The sequence below is a fragment of the Dipodomys merriami genome, unplaced genomic scaffold (genome assembly GCF_024711535.1).
Source record: "Dipodomys merriami isolate MVZ:Mamm:240054 unplaced genomic scaffold, mDipMer1.0.p SCAF_60, whole genome shotgun sequence".
NCBI classification, from domain to species: domain Eukaryota; kingdom Metazoa; phylum Chordata; class Mammalia; order Rodentia; family Heteromyidae; genus Dipodomys; species Dipodomys merriami.
The window spans coordinates 3761006-3782027 of record NW_027206180.1 but is presented as its reverse complement, the minus strand read 5'-3'; the positions used below and the strand labels follow the sequence as shown (position 1 = coordinate 3782027).

The window sequence follows — 21022 nt, the reverse complement described above, 5'->3', positions numbered from 1 at the left end:
CAGCTGATAGCACTTAAAAGGCATATAAATTTGGAACATAAGTGAATTTGTAGTAACTTTTTTGACTGCACACTTTCTATCAATTGTCCTCCAAATCCTATGACTCATCACAAAGGGGTCCTGGTGTTTTAAAAGATTATAGATGTTAGAGGGGGAAAAAAAGATAGCAATAATCCCATAGCCTGTGCCAAGAAATATCTCCTTTCTCCCAGCAGAGAAAATGACCTCATTGCTTTTCATTCCTTTTTTATTGAAGTGTTGACAAAAAAAAAAACTCATGAGGCTATAAAATCCATGAGTAAAATGGATCACATCTTTGGACAATTTGGAGAGTCTAATAGGCCCCCGAGAGGAGAGGAGAGAAGAGGGGAAAGGGGGAGAGAAGGAGGAAAAGAGAGGAGAGGGAAAGAGAAGGGGAAGGGGAGGAGAAAAGGCGGGAGCAGACAGAGATAGATAGGGAGCAACTGATTCTTTGGTAGAAGAGTCCTCTGATAGAGCCATTATAACTAAAGCAGATGGAAGACCACATTGTTTTTTAAGGTGAGTGCTGGGAGTGGTGTGAATAAAGAAGAGAAGTTGAAACTTGAGGCGTTAAATGACTTAGGGGAGCTCTTGGTTCCCATTGATGGAGTTGCTCCCATAGCCCCCTGTCTTTTATCTCATGTCTGAAGCACAAGATGGCATAAGACCCTAGCAGAGGATGGAGAGCAGAACTATGGGGTAAAGGAATCACTAGACTCAGGCTGGGGGAAATGGCTCAGGTGGTAGAGTACTTACAGGGCATGCACAAGGCCTTGAGTCATGCCCAAGTACAAGGGGGGGGGGGGAGAAGAGAAAGAAGAGAGAGAGAGGAAAAAGAAGAGAAAAAGATAGATATATTCCCAGGCTCTGACTCCAGCTCAGTCCTCTGGCCCTATCCTTCTAACAATCTATCTGTGGTCAAGTTGTAGATCAAGGTCACAGAGCAAGTCAATATTGAAGCTGTAAAGGGATCTGGGCCTCTATGGATTGCAGATATCCACACCCAAACACTGAAGAACACACCTGGCGTTCAGCTCTATCAAGCTGGCTTTACCTGTCTCATAGAGGTAGAGAGGGGACACACAGTAACTGCAAGTTATGGGGGAAGGGGGAAATTATATTCTCACTGCTGGTGGGAAAATAAACTGGGTATACATCTGAAAACTGGTTGGAGTTGGCTACTAATGCTAAGGATCTCTATGACTATCCATTTCACCTCTAGGTATGTTCCCAAACAAGGAAGTGCCTAGTTCAACAGCAATAATAAGTACAAGAAGGTTCAAAGTAGATGAAAACCTGGGTGTGGCAATGCGCATTGAGAATACCAGCTATTGGGGAAGCTGAGGTAGGCTGATCATGAATTTGAGGCTGGCAGTCAAAGGTGGTGAGACTGTAGCTCAAAAAGAAAATAAAAAGAGTGGAATAGGGCTGTGGCTCGGTGGTAGAGCTCTTGCCTAGCAAGTGAGAGTCCCTGGGTTTGATTCCCAACACGGAAAGAAAATGAAAAGCATATTAAAACTAGAAACCATAAAAGTTCCCATCAGTGGCAGAGTATATATAGCACGTTTGCACGATGGTATATCACACAGCAATGAAAAAAATCGTGCAATGTGTACAGGCAGGAATATGCCGTAATCATAAAGGGCATAGCAAAATATATACTTTATGGTCCCACTATTTGTTTGACGTGCACGAGGAGAGCCATCCTAGGGGCATGGAGTTGGGGGACAACAGGAATGACTTTGGGGAGGAATATTGGCCGACCAGGAACCCAGCAGGGTATCTGAGTTTGTGTTCTGTATATTAATGCGCAGGAGGTAGTTGGGGAGGGTGTAAATAAAAAATTAATGTGGCCCTGGGTGTGTGTCCTGTAATGAACGCTTGTTAAAGTTCACAGATGACAACAAAGGAAGAAGGAGCCAGTGACCATCACAGCAGACACAAGGTATCCTTCTATTGGGGAGCTAAGAAGGGATAACAAAGTAGAAGGAAATAGACTTTCCAAGAAAGGATAAAAATGTTCTTTAAAAATGTGAGATGTCTTTACAAAGAGAGAAAAAGCCTTCAAGGATAAAGAGGTATGAGCTCTGTTTGGTTAAACCCTCCGATATTGTTGGAATTATTTCAAAAGAGCATGCTTTACTTTTATCATTTAAACCAGAAGGTCAGAAACCTTTTTTTTTTCCCCCTGCAAAGTGCCAATTAGTAAATAGGCTCAGCTTTGTGAACGTATGGTCTCTGTCACCCTGGTAGCACAGAGGTAGCTTGTAAGCTGTATGGATTCCCTCCAAGGCAGGACAGGCAAAGTAGCCGCCGTCTTGAGAAATGTAGTGATGAAGCAATGAAATATAGCAATATTTAAACATATATATATATATATATATATATATATGTAGATGGATGAAAATAGATCTCAATTTAGGGAGATCCTTAACATTATTGCTAATTTGATGGAAGCCTATGCAACTATCCTCATGCATTGTGCTGTTTAGCTTGATGAGGGTGGTATTATTACAACCCTCGACTTAAAGGAAGAAAGTGGTCCTTGTGAACTGTTAGTGAGGAGGTGGGCATTGGTGGCTTACGCTTGTAATCCTACCTCTTCAGGAGGCTGAGATCTGGAGGATCATTGTTGGAAGCCAGCCCAGGCAGAAAAGTCCGCAAGAGTTTATCTCCAGTTAACCAGCCAAAATGTCTGGCTGGAGGAGTGAGCTGAATGATAGAGCACCAGCCTATGAAGCATATGAGACCCTGAGTTCAAAGCCCATGCCAGGAAAAAGGAAGCACTGATGATTTTTCTAAGATCACGAAGCTAGTAAAGATTCGTTCCCATACTTGAATACCATTCCTCTTTGTCCACTCACACTGTGTGCTGTTGCACTAATGACTTTTTAAGCATGAAATATTGCAACCAAAGTTTTAATAAAATACTTAAAAGATATCAAATGTTCATTAGAATTTAGTTAGATAACTAGATAGATATATAGATGGATCGACTTACAAACATGGATGTATGGCTAGATAGATGGATGAAGACATGAATTGATAGATATATACATAAGTGAGATCGATAAATAGACAAAAAGATGATGGCGAGACATGATGGATGAATGGATGGATGGATGGATGGACTAATCAAATAGAGTGAACAAGCAATTCACATTTTCCATTTTCACCATTATTGGGCAGGAAGACTCGCCAAGGCCACCCTGAAAGCATAGTGCATATTCTCCAACAGAAAAAAAAAAGAAATTTTATGCTCAATGCTGCTAGATTTTTGTGAAAGTATTACATTGATTCCTTATTAAAAGTAGTGTTTTAAGTGGGAACAAACCTCGCCATTAATGTGGCACTGTATGAAGACACCTAGAAGAGTCTGTAGCTATTAACCCTTCAGAGTATTATAGCCAAGAATATGTTGCAAATAGCATGTTCAAGGGGCGTGGTATCCTTATATCATTATCATACTAACAAAACATCAAAATGTTTAACCTTAGAAGAGTAATATAATGGGTTCTGGCTATGCTACAATATTTTACACAAAAGTTGAAATGATTGGGAGCAGTAATAATATAGTAACCCAACTGAAAAAGAAAAGCTGTAGAAATATATATATATATCTCAATTATTATTTTAAGCAATGCATCTTCAAGGTACAGGGACCCTAAGGCAATGTATCAATTGGAAACAATTACATTCGAGTAGTAGGTTATGGTGACTGCTCACATATTTATTATGCTGCCTTTCTGAATGAAAGGGCTTGAACAATGTAGAGTGAGACAGATTTGGGGACCACTGTTTATCCATCTCGTAAATCGTGCGCAAGGCTGAGACATCACTGTTTGACTTAGCAGCAAGCCATTCATTATGTCTTATTTCCCCTTTGATGGTTCTCTTGACATTTGACTTTCCCTGGTTTAAGCCACTCTCTGCTCGTCAGGCTCAGGTTTGGCCCTGCTGACCTTGTTCAGATCCTGCTGTCTGACAGATGGATAATAAACGCTGTGGCTTTCCATCACCACGGGCCTTCTGGGAAATTCTCTGGGAACGTACACGCAGACAAAAAACTCTCAGAGCTTTCACACAGAGGGACCGTCAATGGCTCTTTGGGATATTTATGGATTTTGTCTGTTTCTTAAGTAAGTACGGTTCCATTATTATTCCAAATATGTCTCTAGTTAAAATTAGGAGGCAGATAAACAAGCCTAATTTTTATGGTACCATCTGGTCACAGGCCAATGAAGAAGCAGTTAAGCCCTTTATTGCTAATCTATGCTTAGAATCGACACAATTCTTCTCCGAAAACACGGCCTTTCTGAATATACAGTTGGCCTTAGACATTATTTTTAGGTCACAGGAAGGTCAAAATGACATAGTTGCTGGGGCACTGAAAGTGGATCTGCCTCACTCACCCCTTGGAGCTCATTTTCACCAAAGCTGCATTTCTGTGGGGTTATCAATGAGACCCATCTGCACGCAAAGCCATCCGCACAGAACAGGAGCAATGCTGACACATGGGACTGGGTCACCCCTCATCAGCAGTGACCTTGAGCCATACTGCTAATGAGGACACATCTACATGTGTCAGGGAGGTGGGGGGCGGAGGTCATGACACCCACATCTAGTTCCAGATCCAACTGAATCGATGGAAGCCTGGCTCAGTCTCGGTCCAAAATGTGTGCCCTGTTTTTATTTATTTATTTTTAAACACTGTGATTAGAGTCAATAAATGAAAGTGGGCTCTTTGGAAGCGAGAGAGACTTTCATGTCTATTTTGATCCTTTCTGGATGAAGAAGCTTTGATTCAAAGGCTACTTCTTCCATTCATGCTGTCCCCTCGTTCTACTGTGTTCCTTCTATCTCCAGTTGCTGGGCTCAGAAGTTCTACATTACTGACCGAGCAGGATTCCACACTTGCCAGGGTCTCTGTGTGCAATGAGATGCACAAAACACAGGGCAAACAGCAAGCCTGCATCTCAGACCCTAATGAGTGGCCCGTGGTCAAGGGCCTATGAATCCAGCGCCGGCCAATCAGATGTTTCAAAATGCCAAGTACTGCTATTCTAAGGAGTGGTTTTTAAATCGTATTGTGTATTAGAATCACCCAGAGAGAATTAAAAAACAAACAAATACACAAAAACAAACTTCTTAAGGCTAGAGAACCAGGCATCTGTATTTTCAACAGTTTCCCCCAGGCATTCCACAAAAACATCCGAAGGCATCTTTATAAGCAAGAGCAGAGCTGGAGTAACTTCTGACTTTCGAACCTGCTCTTATTCATTCCGTCTTGAATGACTACAAAGGAGAATGAACAAATGATTGGAGAACAAATGCACAGGTGAATAAATCCAGGGGCTTTGCTGATGGTGCCCAGTCCGTGGTAACGTGATTAGAGAGTTTGTGATTTACAGAGTAGCCTTTGAAGTTTCCATTAATTAAAACATGTTTAGCAAAGAGCAGTAACTTTCTGATGTGCTGGGGATTGCACAGCACTGAGGGGCTCCAGGGAACAAGAGATTCCAGCAACCAGGCCGGTTCTTTGTGGACCCGAGGGCCAGCTCGGCATGCCTGCATCTGGGCTGCACATCCGATGTCTCTTTGTGTTGTTGTTGTTGGTCATGGGGCTTGAACTCTGGGTTTGGGCGCTGTCTCTGAGCTCCTCAGCTCAAGGCAACTGCTCTACAATTTGAGCCATAGCACTACTTCCATTTTCTTCTGGTGGTTAATTGGAGATAAAAGTCTCACAGACTTTCCTTGCCTGGGCTGGCTTTGAACCATGATCCTCAAATCTCAGCCTCCTGAGTAGCTTATGGGCATGAGCCACTGGTGCCTGGCCAGAAGTCTCTTAATTACTGTCTGGCCTTGTTTCATTCCTTCACATCTCTTCTCTTCTTGCTTCTAGGTCTGGAGTTTTTGCCCAAACCACCTAGGGTTGAGTGATCTCAAACTTAAAGCCAGGTCTATTCCCATGGTGCTAGTTCCTGATCATGACCAGTTCTCCTTGGTAGTGCAGAAACAAGGGTAGACACTTTTATTACTCACCCTCACTCCCTATTGCCAACGTCGATCCATTGTAAAAGAAGAGAAACACTGAGTCTGACGTCTGACTGATCCATTTTTATAAATCACAGCTTTGCCCTTTGCACATGATGAGATGTCTACGAGGGCTAATGGAGAGGCAATATTGCACCACGGCTCAAGCAGAGATTCCCGGGGCATCCTGGCACACGATCCAACCTCACATCTGCCGTGAGATCTGACCTGCCAGTGGCTCGGAACCTCTTTCCCCAAAGCCTACTCCATCCTTGTGTTGTATTCATCTCTTTAAATGGGCTGAGCAGGCTACAGGATGCTGAAAGAGAGTCATGTGAGGACACGGGGGGCCTGCGTCAGGAAGGAGTGTTTGGGAAGCCAGTGGGGATGCAGATGACATCTCCCAGGCAGAAGTAAATGGGCCCGGGTCCGCGCCTTGAATGGAAGGCAGTTCTAAGGCTCCTTAATCTTCATCTGTAACACAGCGGATCGCTCAATTGAACAAATCCAGTCAGCCCTGCAAATGCCCAAGCTAAAGCTTCCTTACATCTCTCTGTCTCTGTCTCTGTCTCTCCTCTTCCCTCACATACCCTCCCTTTCCAGTCTTTCCCTCTCTGCTCTTCTCTTTCCTTGTCCTCTATAATGATTTCCATCCTTTCTTCTTTTTAATGCTTTCCCCCCTCATATCCCTCTCTCCTGTTCCTCTACCCTTCCTACTTGTCACTCCATTCTTCTTTTTTTCTCATCTTGACCTTCTCCCCTCCCTGGTCGGCCTGCAGTTTCCAGTCTTCTGTGTCCTTCTCATTTTCCAGACAATCTAGACCAGGGTTCATCAAACTTTTCTGTAAACATCCAGAGAATAAATCCGGTGCGGCCTTGCAGGGCATACTGCTTCTGTTGCTGCCGTTGTGTGAAGACAGCTATAGATGATACTTGAAATAATGGATGCACCTGCATTTCAATAAAACTATTTTTTAAAGGAGGCAGTGGCTCTACTTGGCCACTGGTATTTCCTAATCCTAAGGAAAACATTCTCTCCTATTTACTCCTTTGACCATGTATTTCAGCATTAAATTTCTAATTGCTGGCCTTACAGGTACGCGTGATGGTCACTGTTTCCCAGGATATTGATTAGAGAGACTGGGATCCTACCCCTCGAAACCCCAAGCTTGATCTTGTTGAGAATGGAAGGACCATGAATTCTAACTTATGTGGGAACACCCAGTCTACCGAAAGTGGGGGAAATCTGGAAAGCAAGTCTCGGTTGGTAGGCTTGTATGCACGCATACGCAGAGGAATTAAGAAGGAAATCTTCAAGTGTTTAAAGGGTTTAAATCCTCGGGAACAGCAGGAATGTGTTGAGCAGAGAACACAGTGGGAGTGTGACCCAGTTTGGCAGAAGGTCTGGCTAAAATGAAATGAGGCTGCCGGCAACCCTCTGACGGTCAGGGCTGCAGGATCTTTTATTCATGCTCATTGCATTGATGGCGTTGCAGACAGTGGAACCACAGGACGGTGAAGTAAGGTGGAAATGGATGCTGGAGTAATGCAGCTTATTCGGGAGTTTTTCCGGTGCCAGGAACAAGGGTGGGAACTTGGTGGCTGTTTGCACGGAAGCTACAGGAAAGGATATGAACAGGACTGGTTCGTTAAAAAGAGGGAAGATTAAAAAATAAGACACAGAGCACCGCCTGTGTACACTTGATGACATCTTAAATGAACGTGGGTCCTTCCTGTCGTCCCTTCATGAGACCCAGCCTGAGACAAGCCAGACCAGGGCACTGGGTCCAGGCGTCTATATGCCCTGACTCTACTGTCCAGTGGGGAGGGGAGGAGAGCGCTTTCCACTGGGCATGTTTTCACATCTCCCTGTCTTCTTGCTCTTTGCTCCTGCCACAGAGATCCACCCCCAAGAGGAATTTCCTTTGAGTGCATTCTGTCTAACACAGCATAGTTGGCCTAGAGGGGGCAGGAAATCTGGGTTTTAGCCTCACCTCTGCCCCTCCTGCAGCCTCAAGTGAGGTCACATTCCACCCCTGCGCTTCAGAGTCCCTGTTACAAGACTTAGTTCTAAAACAGGAAACATGCCATCTTGCTGATTCTATCCATCCCAGAGGGCTGTGTTGAAACGATTCAGTCGGGGATGTTTGACTCTTACAGTACACAAAAGGAGACAGTGGAGGCATTGGCTTGCTTGTCTCTTTCTGCCGTCATCAGTGACCTTCCTTGAAAAAAAAGTTACCTCAGAGAAGACACTCGGGAGATGAGCTAGCCTTTCGGAGATCCATCCCGATACTGTCCAGTCGCACATCTGTGTATTATTTATGGGTGAATTTAACTTGAGTGCCTTCTGTGAGCTGAGCTGAGCTCAGAGTCTTGGGGGAAGAGAAAGCAACAGGAGAGGATGTGAATTACGTTTGTCCTCAGGGACTTAGCACGCCATGCACCTTGGTGAGCTAGGGGACATGGAGAGGCCAAAAAGTAGCAGGCATTGAATACCAGGCATGAGGCTAGGTTCTTTGAAATCTTCCTCTTTTTGTGGTACTGGTCCCAGGGCTTGAACTAAGGGACTGGACTCTGTCCCTCAGGTTTTTTGCTCAAGGCTAGCACTCTACAACTTGAGCCACAGCTCTACTTCTAGATTTTTGGTGCTTAATTGGAGATAATGCTGTGATGGACTTTCTTGCCCAGGCTAGCTTCGAAACCACGGTCTTCAGATCTTAGCCTCTTGAGAAACTAGGATTATAGGTATGAGCCACCAATGCCTGGCTCATTCTACTTTTTAAATGCAGACTTTGGTTGCTATGATTTTTCCTCTTAGAACTGCTTTTGCTCTATCCCACAGGTTTTGATATGCTGTGTTTGTTTTCCTTTTTCTCAGGGATTTTCTAACCTCCCTTCACAAATTTTATCCTTGGTCTTCTGATGGGGCTAGGTCCTTTGTGTCTGTTTTCACATTTAATCTTTAGGCAACTCTGGCTTAAAGATGAAGAAATTGGGACTCTGGGAAGTTAATCTGCCCATAGACCCATTGCTAGGAAACTGTAGACATATCCCTGTATTCACTGGCATTGCTAAATGCACAAGGATGCACAAGAGGTCTCATAGCTCAGAGAGGAAAAGTGCCAGCTCTCAGAGAGCTGAAGAGCGGAAGGATGGGTTAGCTTCAAATGAGGAAACTGAGTTGGGAGAAGGAACTCCACCAAAGATTCCATATTTATCTGAACAAAAGTTCCAACGGTAGAATTTTCTATGCTATAGTTGAATGGGAAAACTAGGAATGGAGGAGATTCAGGAGTTTGCTCTGCTCACACTGTCATTCTGCTCTTGAGCCAGCCTTCAAAGACTTTCTCCAGCCCTCTGTGTTTTGTTTCACAGTGCAGGTCCGTGCTGTGATCACAATCTGAGCTGAAGGGATGTGCACCTCTCTCCCCAAGACTCGGACATCAGCCCAGAGATATTAAGCCTGGAGTTGGACAAAGGCAGTGTTGATATTAGCAACTCATGCAGAGGCCCACAGTAACTCATGAAAATCCTAATTAGCTACACAAAGACCTTGTGCAATCACAGGGACACTACTCCAGCGGGGAGCAGGGAGGCCCTGTTGCTCTCATGCCATCCTGCATTCCTTCAGCAGAAGAGCAGCCAACAGATAAGCAATGGGCCTGTGGACACGGATCCTCTCCAGGGCTGGGAGCAGCCGCCCGTTCCCTTTTCTCTAACACCCCCTTACCCCACTCCCCTGCTCTGTGAGCTTCGCTGCGCTCTGTGGAGCCAGGTGTGGCAAGGTTCCTTATCATCACAGAGCCACGCGGTGGTCTTTGATTGATTAACAAGACAGATGAGTTTTTTTTTTTAATGATTGTTGGCCAAGTCGCAGTACAAAAGGAACAGAAGGAGCCCACTCCACTAAATGATGCATATGGAACCCTTCAAATATTTCCAATGTGATAGCCGCCATTATTTACTCAAATACAATACAGCCAGGGTCACTGACGCGTATTAAAACTGGGAGACTCTTGGCAAAACTGGTTGAACTGGCCACCCTCTTAATAATATTAGTGATAACTATCCATTAATCTCAAGTATTAATATTAGTAATTTTAATACAAGAGATAGCTGTAATCTTTCCATCTTTCATATATTTATATATCTAACTATGACGTATGTACAATGTATGTACAGCAACAAATAATTTATAAATATCTCTGATAATATATGGATGTAATAATGAATATGTTTTATTTGTTCAATGATCTCAGAGTACCTTCCAGGAACAAGCAACCTATTTCTGAACTTAGCATTAAATCCACAACGATGAAAATGGGGGGAGAGGGAGAAAAGCAGAAAGAAAAGGAGAGGAAGATGGAATGTTTCTCAATGCTAAAATATATTACTTAGAGCTAAGGCAACCTGATGCCCTATGACCGGGAAGGTTTAATAAAAACATGATCAGAATTAGAACCTGATGAACCTGGTTCAATTTTACTTCTATACAAATCTATACACGGTGTTGCTCACACATTATCAGCACTGCTTATTGAGAATGCAGAATCTAAAGCTTGACTTGGTGGTGCATGCCTGCAATACCAGCAGCTCAGATGTGGAGACTGGGAGAGAGTGAGTTCAAGGCCAGCCCAGGCAAAGCTAGTAATACTTTGCCTCAAAAATGAAAGGCCTTGAGGCCGGGCTCAAGATGTCGCGGTGAGGGTGAGGAAAGAAGGAAGGAAGGAAGGGAGGAGAGAAGGAAGGGAGGAGAGAAGGAAGGAAGGAAGGAAGGAAGGATGGATGGATGGATGGATGGATGGAAGGAAAGAAGGAAGGAGACAGGAGAGGAAGGATAGATCTTAGGGTCCCTAAGATACTAAAATGAATCCATCTTAAACAACATTCCTGCGTGCTTTCCTGTTCGTGTAAAAAAAAAAAAATGAGAAGCTCCACAGTGACTCTCATTCAACCAAACCGAGCCTCACTTTCCAACTTCACAGATCGGAGGTGAGAAGACAGGTTCGGGAATGCCGTGTGGAAACTTCCTAGGAGGCGTGATGCTGACTCGCAGAAGAGGAGCTCGGCAGCCAAGTTGATTCCATTTCCTCAGTCCCATTTTTTCCCCTCAATGACTCAACTACGCAGTCCCAGTCCCCTTGATGTCTTTCGGCTGGGCCCTGTATGGCAGGAAGCCTTTGACCTCTAAGAGCTTTCATTCTGCCTCGTCAAATCCCAGAGGCCTATTACCAATCATGGCATTTGCCCACTAGCCAGGGCCTCGGCGATCCCCTGCTCAGCCTCTACTCTGCAGCCAAAAACGCCACTCTCAGCAGCCGGCCCTGCCGGGCCGAGTCTATATTCTTAGTATGTCATCTTTAGGTGCCAGGGAGACGTTTTTCTGGTTGCTGGATGAATAAGTCACTGTGGCTTCCATGAACTCTGGTGCATTGTATTCTTTCTCGAAATCTCTCACTATACATATTTCTAAGGACCCATTCTGGACACTCATTTCTCATTTACAATAACGAGGGTGTCTCACATCTGTTTGATGATCCTCTTGTCTACCTGCTATCTCTCAGGGTAGATTAGTCACTCTGCTTCTGAAGGGAAAGCCTGGCAGGCTTCATGTAAGAGGTTCCCTCAATCACCAAACACTCCACTGAAAAGTTATATTTACACAGCTCATTAGAAAATTTTTTTACACTTTTGACACTCATTAGACTCCTAATCGTCCACTGAAGCTACTCTATAACAAGAGATAAACACTCCATTCCAAAGGATGAATAATAATTAGGTACTGCCTGGCACTGTGCTCTTTACAGGTCTAATTTTAGAGCCTAATTAATCCTGCTGAAGCTGCATAAGATAAGTGAAATATTTATGCAGCTGTGTTAATTCATGTATTTACTCCTAGAGAGACATTCAGAATTGGACATGGCTTTCCGGGAAGATAATCTTAAGACACCCCCTGGAGCAGCGTCATTTTCTCAACCATGTCTCTGCTTCCAGATGGCCTCAAAAAAAAAAAAATGAAGCCGAAAAGACGCATTCCCCAACCCTAATAGTGTAACCAGGAAAGCAATGAGCCTGGCCAGAAAATATCCATCAGGACCCAACACTCTGTAAGTAAATGTCTATGACAGGCAGCGAAGAACATGGCTTCCGTTCAGCACCCCAAAGGTTGGTTTCCATGAGAAAACTCGATTATGTTCTTGCCAGGGTAACACCACATTAGCTGCTGTATCTACAAGCTGTGCATGGACCATGGCATTGGAGGAGAGGAGGAGAAGGATGGAGAGGGGAGAAAGGGGAGGACGGAAGTGATGGCGGGTATGATGGCGATGATGGAAATGATCATGAAAGTGATGATGAGGCTCTTGGTGCTCATGATTACAATGATGGTGGTGCTGGTGGCCGTGTGTATAATGGTGGTGATGGTGGTCGATGGTGGCGGTGCTGGTGATAAGGGTGGTGATGATGGTGGTGGTCGTGATGTAGGTGATGGGTTATTCATGGAACCATTTCTACACTGTAAGTTCTGAGGTACCCTGAGCTCTCAACACGCACCCTCACTTCATCTCCCAGTCTTATCAGGTAACTTTGCCTGCTCCCATTCACAAATGAGTGAACTAAAGCTAAGAAAGGCCATCCTTTTCATAGAAATATTTGTGAAAGGGAAATGTTCAGATTTGGCTCAGATACATACTAAATTACTCCTTCCTAAAAGGCTAATAAATCTCAAGTGTCTAATTAATCCACCTGGCTGGACATCTTAGAAAAAAATTTTTAAAAAACAACAGAACTTTTACCTAATTTGACCCATTTCCAGAATAAGGCCCCTGGAGGAGACGCATTTCTGCTTCCCAGTGGAGCAGACACTCGAATCTCCCAGAGATGGGAAGGAGCAGTTGTTAATCTCATGAAGTTGTTCGGAAGATGAAATGAAAGAGTAGTTGTGGCTGCATCAGGGGTGGTATCGGCTCTACCCCATCCCCTGAGGATGTTAGCAGTTTCAGAATCAACGCTGGGAGAGCCACAGCCCCAGTGGACAGGGCGGTGAGAGTTGGAACTCATTCATTTGACAGACCCTCACCACACGTAAAAGCTTCCTGTCAAATAAAACACACCCTGTCACGAAGCCTCCATGCATACATGCATTTATCCACTCAGTCCTTCATGACTCTTCTTCACTTCTGAACCAAGACTCTTCATTCGCTGTACAGTTCATACACACTGAGGAGTAATTGACCCCAAATCTTTAGTGCCTTCCCTCTGCCCATGCTCCTCGTCCTAAAACTCCTGATCTCCTTCCAGTCTCTTGGCCATGGCCATCGGACTCAAACAGGAGGATATCAGGAGACAGGAATGTGATGAAGCAGGGCCTTGACACGCACAGGTTGGTGTTCTTTTATGCTTCTTCCGTAGGCCAGGAGAGACCACTCCCAGGTAACCAGTGCCCGCCAGCCTGCTGCCCAGAAGAACCAAGTATGGGCAGGAGGTAACACCAACCAACTGGGCGTCAGAATCATGAGTCGTCAAATCTACCCCAGCCTGGGCAGGGCTTCTTCCCTGGCAGGTCTAACTCTACCACTCCACAGCGATCGCCGGCCCACACAGCCACCAGCCACCGCCGCCCAGCAGAGGGCCTGCGTAGTGAGCTGAGGAAAGCACAAATGCTCAAGAGAGAACTCCCCAAAACCAGACAGTGTCATGTCAGAGTTCCATATAAAATGCATTCAGCATGCCTGACGGTGTCCTGTGGCAAGCAAGGGGGCTTGATTCTGGGACTCAAAGGGAAAAAAAAAAAAAAGAGCGGAGAAAAAGCTTTAAGAAAAGCCCACATCCCATTCAAATTCACACCAGTCCTATGCTGTCACCTCGGCCTGTTTCAAGAGTGCATTTGATTGTGATGATTGCTTGGTTTTCCTGACTCAGAACAAGCATAGCATGCTCTGAACAGTCTCTACCTGTTCTTTATTATGATGATCATTATTAGTAGCAGCAGCAGCAATGAACACAGGGCTTGGTGCTTGCTAGGCAGCTGGCCTGTTACTTCAGCCATGTCTCTGGCATTCACTTACTCTTGACTGTGGCTTCTGCCTTATTTTTGCAATTTTTTCTCCTGCCATTCTGCTCTCTGCTGTTGATTTTCCTTTCCCTACTTCACAGGGCAGGACTTGGAAAGTCATGTCAGGGAACTCTAGACTCCGCGATAGTGTGGGCAGAAGAAAATGCCCGTTCAGCTGTGCCAGTCCACGAATGGCATTAACCCATTTCACTATAAACCTCACGCAGGCAGAAACTGCACGGTACGCAGCGAAGAGGAGAAGTGTAATAGGAAGCCATGGCGTTTCCGCCCACTCTCCCTCTGCTAGAGACAGCCTCTCTCCTTCCTCCCTAGGCTAAGTAACAGGAGTTGCCATGGCTTGTGCATTGACTCTACCTCTTGGTTGCTCCAAGGGGTTCACAAGAGTCACTGATCCCAAAATGTATGAGAAATCCATCCTCTGGAATTTGAAATCTTGAATTGAGAGAATGGAGGTGAGGATTTGGATAGCACTGTGTTCAGATCTTGTCCCCCAAAGGCTTGTCTATGAGCAGGCTTGATCCCCAGTGAAGCTGGGTTTGAAAGTGGGGCTCTCTTGGTGTAGGGTGGTAACTCAGTGGGCTGAGGTGGGTGGACTCTATGAGGCAGGGCCTTGTTGGAGGAAGTAGCTCACTGGGGTGGCGGCCCCGCAGGGGGTACACTGTCCCCAGTGCCTTCTCTCTGTCTCTTTGTTGAGCGGCTTTCCTCTGTGACGTACTTCTGCCATGAGGCTCTGCCTCACCGTGGGCCTAAAACAAACCAGGCCAGGGGATGGGCCATGAGCGGAGATCTCAGAAATCAGGAGCAAAAGTACCTCTTTGCCTGCTTTTAAGTTGGCCAGCTCAGGTATATTATCATGATAATGGAAAACTGACTAACACAGAGGCCCTAGTTACATAAAGCTCTGTAAAGCTCCACAGGGATATTACTCCTGGTGTTTGGTGTTAAAAACAGTTCTGTGTTTTGAGGTACCGGGGTTGCCTTGGGTATTACAGGATGTTTGCTAATAGTTTCCATCCCTACCTTCTATTTTCTGGATGTAAGTATCAAGTACTCTCCTGGTGTGACTACCGAAAAACATCTCCAGATGTTGCTGATTATATCCTCTGGGTGACGGGGGGTGGGGGGGGATTGTTCTCCCCGAGACTCACCTCTGGAGAGAGAGGATTCCCACGGTTCCGGTACCAAAATTTTCCTCGTTCCTACTTCTCTCTAAATCTGTTCAACTCTTCGCTAAATCCATGGCGAGAGATTATTCTGTATCCTTAATGTAATTTGCTGCTTTAAATTTAGCTATCGAGGGTCGGTTTCCATTTTAAGCAAACTAAGGAATTGGATGTGGCATGCGATAGGCACTTAAGAGAGTTTGGCTGAGCAAATTCATTGCATAAAAGTCTGGGAAGCCAATTAGGAAACAGACTGAGAGGTCTCAAGGCGGCCCCAGAGGTAGGGGAGCCTGGAGTCTTACCATCACCCACAAACTGCAGCAGAGCCAGGTCAATCTGCCTCTTCCAGGGGGAGCCCTTCTGGAGGGCAATGCCATAGCCCGTGGTGGCAAAGATGTACCCACTCCCGATGGTCACCAGCTTGCAGCCTTCGTCCCTCCCGGCCTTGTAATTCAACACCGCCGCGTCATAGATGAAAGCGTCCAACTTCCTGCAAGAAGAAGAAATGAGGGGGTCATGGGGTGGCCGGGTCCCCCCTCAGGGCCCCTCTCCTTGGGCTCGATCCAGCACCACACAGGCTGAAGACGGTGACTCATCGCTGCTCCATCCCCCCTCTGTCATAAAAGGATCTATTTTTAATGAGGAGATAAAAGCCAGAACCTTTTCTCTCCAACTTACAAGAGGCGGCTAAATAAAGACACGAAGAATCCATAGGCCCAAGTGGATAAACAGGCAGGTTTGTTGTTTGCTCAGTGTCTGTCTTGAACGCTTCCCAGCGGTGGGGAACAGTGGCCTGGTTAGAAAGGTTTGTAGCAGAGCACAGTAAACCATGGCAAGCCACAAAGGGAGCGGAGAAGTGGGTGGCACTGTGCCGGAAGAGGATAAGGAATAAATAGGAATGATTTCCTTTCCCTCCTGGAAGAAAGCATCCACTGACTACTTACCAGATGAAATTGTTGCACGATAATATCAAAAACCCAAATAATGTTAAAAGTTACTTAAAGTACAATTGCAGTTAAAAGTCTGTAAGCAGCATATGAGTTAGAAAATTCTATAGCCCATAATTCCCTCCCTCCCTCCCTCCCTCCCTTCCTCCTTTCCTTCCTTCCTTCCTTCCTTCCTTCCTTCCTTCCTTCCTTCCTTCCTTCCTTCCTTCCTTCCTTCCTTCCTTTCCTTCCATTCTCAGATTTTGCTGGTTGTGTGGCTTAAACTCAGGGTCTGGGCATTGTCCCTGAGCTTTTTCCACTCAAGGCTAGTGCTCCATTACTTTGAGTCACAGCTCTACTTCTGGTTCCCTGGTGGTTAGAGATAAGGGTCTCACAGACTTTTCTGCCTGGGCTGGCTTCAAACAGCTTCGTGGGTCACACAGGTCTTTGTTGCAACTAAACAACTTTCTGTTGGTAGGGCGTCACAGACACAATCATTCTTTCCTCCACAAAAAAATCATTTATTAAAACCTTAACCCAAAGAATTTGACTTTCTTTGGAGATAAGGTTAATTCAGATGTGGCTGGTTATGATGAAAGCATATTGGAGAAGTGTGGACCTCAAATCTGATATGACTGGTGTTTTTATACACACACACACACACACACACACACACACACACACACACACACACACACACACACACACACACACACACACACACACACACACACACCATGTGTGCGTGAAGAACAGAGCCATGGTGCTGCAAGTCTGGAACCAGGAGAAGCCAGAAACAGACTGAGAGACAACCCGGTCCCTGCTATCACCCTGATCTGAACCTCCAGCCAAGATCAGAACTGTAAGATGGTAGATTTCTGTGGTTGAAGCCACTCGGCGTGTGCTGCTTGTGTTACAGCAGCCTGGGCAATCTAACACACAGCACCAAAGCAATCTCAGACAATACACAAATAACAAACTCCATGCTGTCCTAAAATAACATTGTTTACAAAAACAGATTGGCCCATGGGCTGTAGTTTGCCAACCCTTTTGTTGAACGCTTCATATAGGATTGTACCAAATTGCTTTCTCATTTCACACAGAATGAGTATACCTTCATCTGAATGAACACGGTACTTTTCTGATGCATTTCTTTTTACTGAAGATAACCCATACACAATGAAATGCTGGATAATTTTTTTTACATACGGACATGTCTTTAAAATCACTATGGGAGTGTGGGGGGAGGATGGGAAGGGATGGGAAGGGGAAACAAAGGAGGAGGCTACAATGCTTGATAAGAAATGTACTCATTATCTTGCCCAGGTAGTTGTAACCCCTCTGTACAGTATTTTCACAATAAAAAAAAATCACTATGGGGGCTGGGAATGTGGCTTGGTGGTAGAGAGGCTTGCCTAGCCTGTAGGAAGCCCTGGATTCGAGTCCTCAGTACCACAGCAACAGAAAAAGCCAGAAGTGGTGTTGGGGTTCAAGTAGTAGACTGCTAGACTTGAGCAAAAGAAACCTCTGGGATAGTGCCAGGCGCTGAGTCCAAGCCCTAGGACTGGCAAATAGTAGTAGTAGTAGTTGTAGTAGCAATAATAATAATAATAATAATAATAATAATAATAATAATAATAATAATAAATTACTACAGGGCTCTAAACTCTGCCCTCACTACAAAATCCTGCATACTTGCATGTACTCAGCCAACGAGTCTCATCAGTGTGCACATGGCTTTGCCATTTTCAAGTTATTTAACAAGTCCAAACCCATCACCCTCAAATACGGGAATGGATGTCTCAACCTTCAAATAGATAGGAAAACGAAAACAGATCACTCAATTTCCTGCCACACTTGCAACCTTATTGTCTGTCTGTCTGTCTTTCTTTCTTTCTTTCTTTCTTTCTTTCTTTCTTTCTTTCTTTCTTTCTTTCTTTCTTTCTTTCTTTCTTTCTTCCTCTCTCTCTCTATTTCTTTCTTTTAAACAAGAAAGCATAAAACAGTGCAGCAAAGAAAAATAAATGTGGCTGGAAAAACACCTAAAGATACTGCTGCAGAAGGACTCCCTATGGGAATGAAATGCTGGTAGGCTTTGTAGCCATGTTGGTCACTTTCCCCTGTTTTGTTTTGTTTTGATAATGGCTCCTGGTGAGGTTGGTCTCAGGCACAGCACAGCTGGACTCTGCAGCCTATTGTCTCAAAGTCTCTCCGTGTGAAGTTCTCCTGGTATTCAGTGTGTTCAGATCACCCCAGCGGGAACAGTAAAAGAAAAGCTGGGCGTGTGGTCATTGGTGCTGGCAACCTAGAGAGGAACTATGAAGGGACATACAGAAGCTGTACAGGTATGGAGGTGGGAAGGCACTCAGCATGTGTGATCGGAGGACTGGGGTAGGAGGTGGGAAACGTCTGGTGCCCAGCTGAGTCTGAATGGTGGTGTGGGCCTTAGGAAAGCTGCTTCCTCTTTTGGGGTTTCTATTTCCTCATCTGTGATGGAGGTGGTCCTGGTCCTGTGGAAAGGCTGGTCCAGCTGGGATGGTCTGTGATTCAGTCAGCCAGCACTCATCTTGGGTGATGGTTGATGGAGGAACTGAGCGTAGAAGGCACGTGTGCCCTGTGGCATCTGTCCTCAGCCTTTGCGAGCTGAGGTGCCACAGCAATTGTCGTCATGGAGGTGGGGAGAAGTTCGGCTGTATGAGGCTGACCCCCAAGCGTCTTGATGAGCAAGGGGGAAGAGAAGGGAGCAGAGCTCTGGGGTCCCTTCCTTGACCTGAGCCCAAAGATTTAATTTTTAATTTGTTTCCAATTGAAAAAAAGACATGTACAAGTCGTTATGTCGAAAACGAACTTTACAACTTTGGTGCGGGGGGGGGGGGGAGAGCGGGGAGGATTGGGTGGGGGGAGGGACGGGAAGGGGAAACAAAGGAGGAGGCTACAACGCTTGATAAGAAATGCACTCATTATCTTGCCCATGTAATTGGAACCCCTCTGTACAGTATTTTCACAATAAAAAAAAAAAGAAAAAGAAAAAAATTATCCTGTTTTTACAAAGAAAAGAAAACATAAACTACATAGGCTCTAAAAAAATGAATTTCATAAGGCAAGGACTTTGGTCAAGACATCTGTGTTTCTAAGACTCTGCTCTCTCTCTCTCTCTCTCTCTCTCTCTCTCTCTCTCTCTCTCTCTCTCTCTCTCTCTCTCTCTGCGCAAAACTGAGCTGCTGACACTTCTCTCAGAGACCTGCTGGGATTCAAGTGATATTATGTAAGGAACTTGTGTGCAATGGCTAGCGCATAAATGAATGCCTAAAACACATAAACACGCGCCAATCCAACTGAGAGTTTACAATGAAGGGGCTCACGCATCGCACGCCGCTCGTGTAATAAATCCAGCCCTTTACCTGGGTTACTTCACTTATTCTAACAGTGCACGGGTTGGTTTGTTCCCCCACTGTCTGCGCCCCTGAGTGTCTCACAGGGAAACTGAGGCACTGGGCATTGAAATGACCCAGCCTCTGAGTATCCAAAGCAACATTTGAATTTACATAAGCTAAGGCCAAAAGTCACAAATGTAACCTCTGTGATCCAGTCCCGGGCTCCCTAAAACTTGAGGGTTCACTGAGGCAACCCTGTTACTATTTTGGAAATCATGGTGAGGATGGTAGCTATAAATCAAGCCAGATGTTATGAAAGAAGTGGCACAGATGAGTCAGGATGGCCAAAGCTCAAAGGTTCTGACGGGTTGTTGAACACCTGTCTCATTTCATTCTCCATACCTTGGGGAGATCGTTGGGTATTAATGGTTATTGCTATGTTTTGTTGCCATTATTTATCTCTTTTTTTTTGCCTGAGCACGCCAGGCAAACAAGTGCCTTTTGCTGAGTATCAGCCCCAGCCCCAGCCATAATTTTTTTTTTCTTGTGGGATGCAGAGTGAGAAGGAGGCAAAGGCCACGTTCGATAGAGCCAATTTGGATGGAAGGCATTTGGGATATCTGAGCTGTGACTGCTGGAGACAGAGTGATATATTGGCCTTCAGCCTGGTAATTGGCAATCCTGTGCCTCCGTAAAGCGCAGATCAAAGACCAGCACTGGAGGGACTCGCCCTTCAGATCAAAGCAGCCAGGTGAAAGTGGAGGGTCACAGGCCAAGAGACCCGGGCAATCTCTCTGATGGACATTTCCTATCCCGTTTCTTCAAGAGAAAATCATCTTTTTCATGCTTTCTTCAGCTAAGTGCTTCTCCTGCTGGCCAGCAGGGAGGCTCAAGGTGACCCTTGAGTCTTGACAGGTCTGCCTTTGACGAGACCCCTTGAAGTCAGTACCACCTGGCCGCTTGCACCCCCTTGAACTCTGAGACAAATAACACGACACGAACACAGAGGAGGACGGGACGGAACCGAAGCCCCAACTGCTCCGTGCTGACTGAAAGACACACCCCTATCTTCCCCCCTTCCTCCACTCCTGTCGCCCCCACCCCCACCTCACACACACACACCAAGGGGTCAGGAACGGTGACCTCTCTGTCACCAGCAGACCTCAAGGAACAGGAATGATTAGGAAGGACAGAGGGGGAGGGAGCCCTACCTCTCTGCCAATTAGCAAAGGAACTAAGCTGGATTCTCACGTGGGCCTGGTGCTTTTGAGCTCGCTGGCTTCCTGTTGGATGTTCCACAGCTCTGGAGAGCTGTTGGGATCGGAAGTGTGCCGCTCTGACCTCATTACATCAGGAGGTCCTCATCCCTCCCGGACCCGCAAGACATCTTTGAAAGATCACTCCGAGCCCCAAGACTGTGGACCAAGA

At 45.5% G+C, this 21022-nt stretch overlaps 1 protein-coding gene across 2 annotated transcripts in view; it reads right to left on the bottom strand.

Annotated features, from left to right (window-relative positions):
* Grin2a (glutamate ionotropic receptor NMDA type subunit 2A) overlaps window positions 1-21022 on the bottom strand; it is a 294332-nt gene that overhangs the window by 27184 nt on the left and 246126 nt on the right. For both annotated transcript variants that reach the window (XM_070003499.1, XM_070003500.1), the window contains one exon: window positions 15597-15784. In XM_070003499.1, the coding sequence (XP_069859600.1) occupies window positions 15597-15784 (188 nt within the window). The remainder of the gene's footprint in view (window positions 1-15596; window positions 15785-21022) is intronic.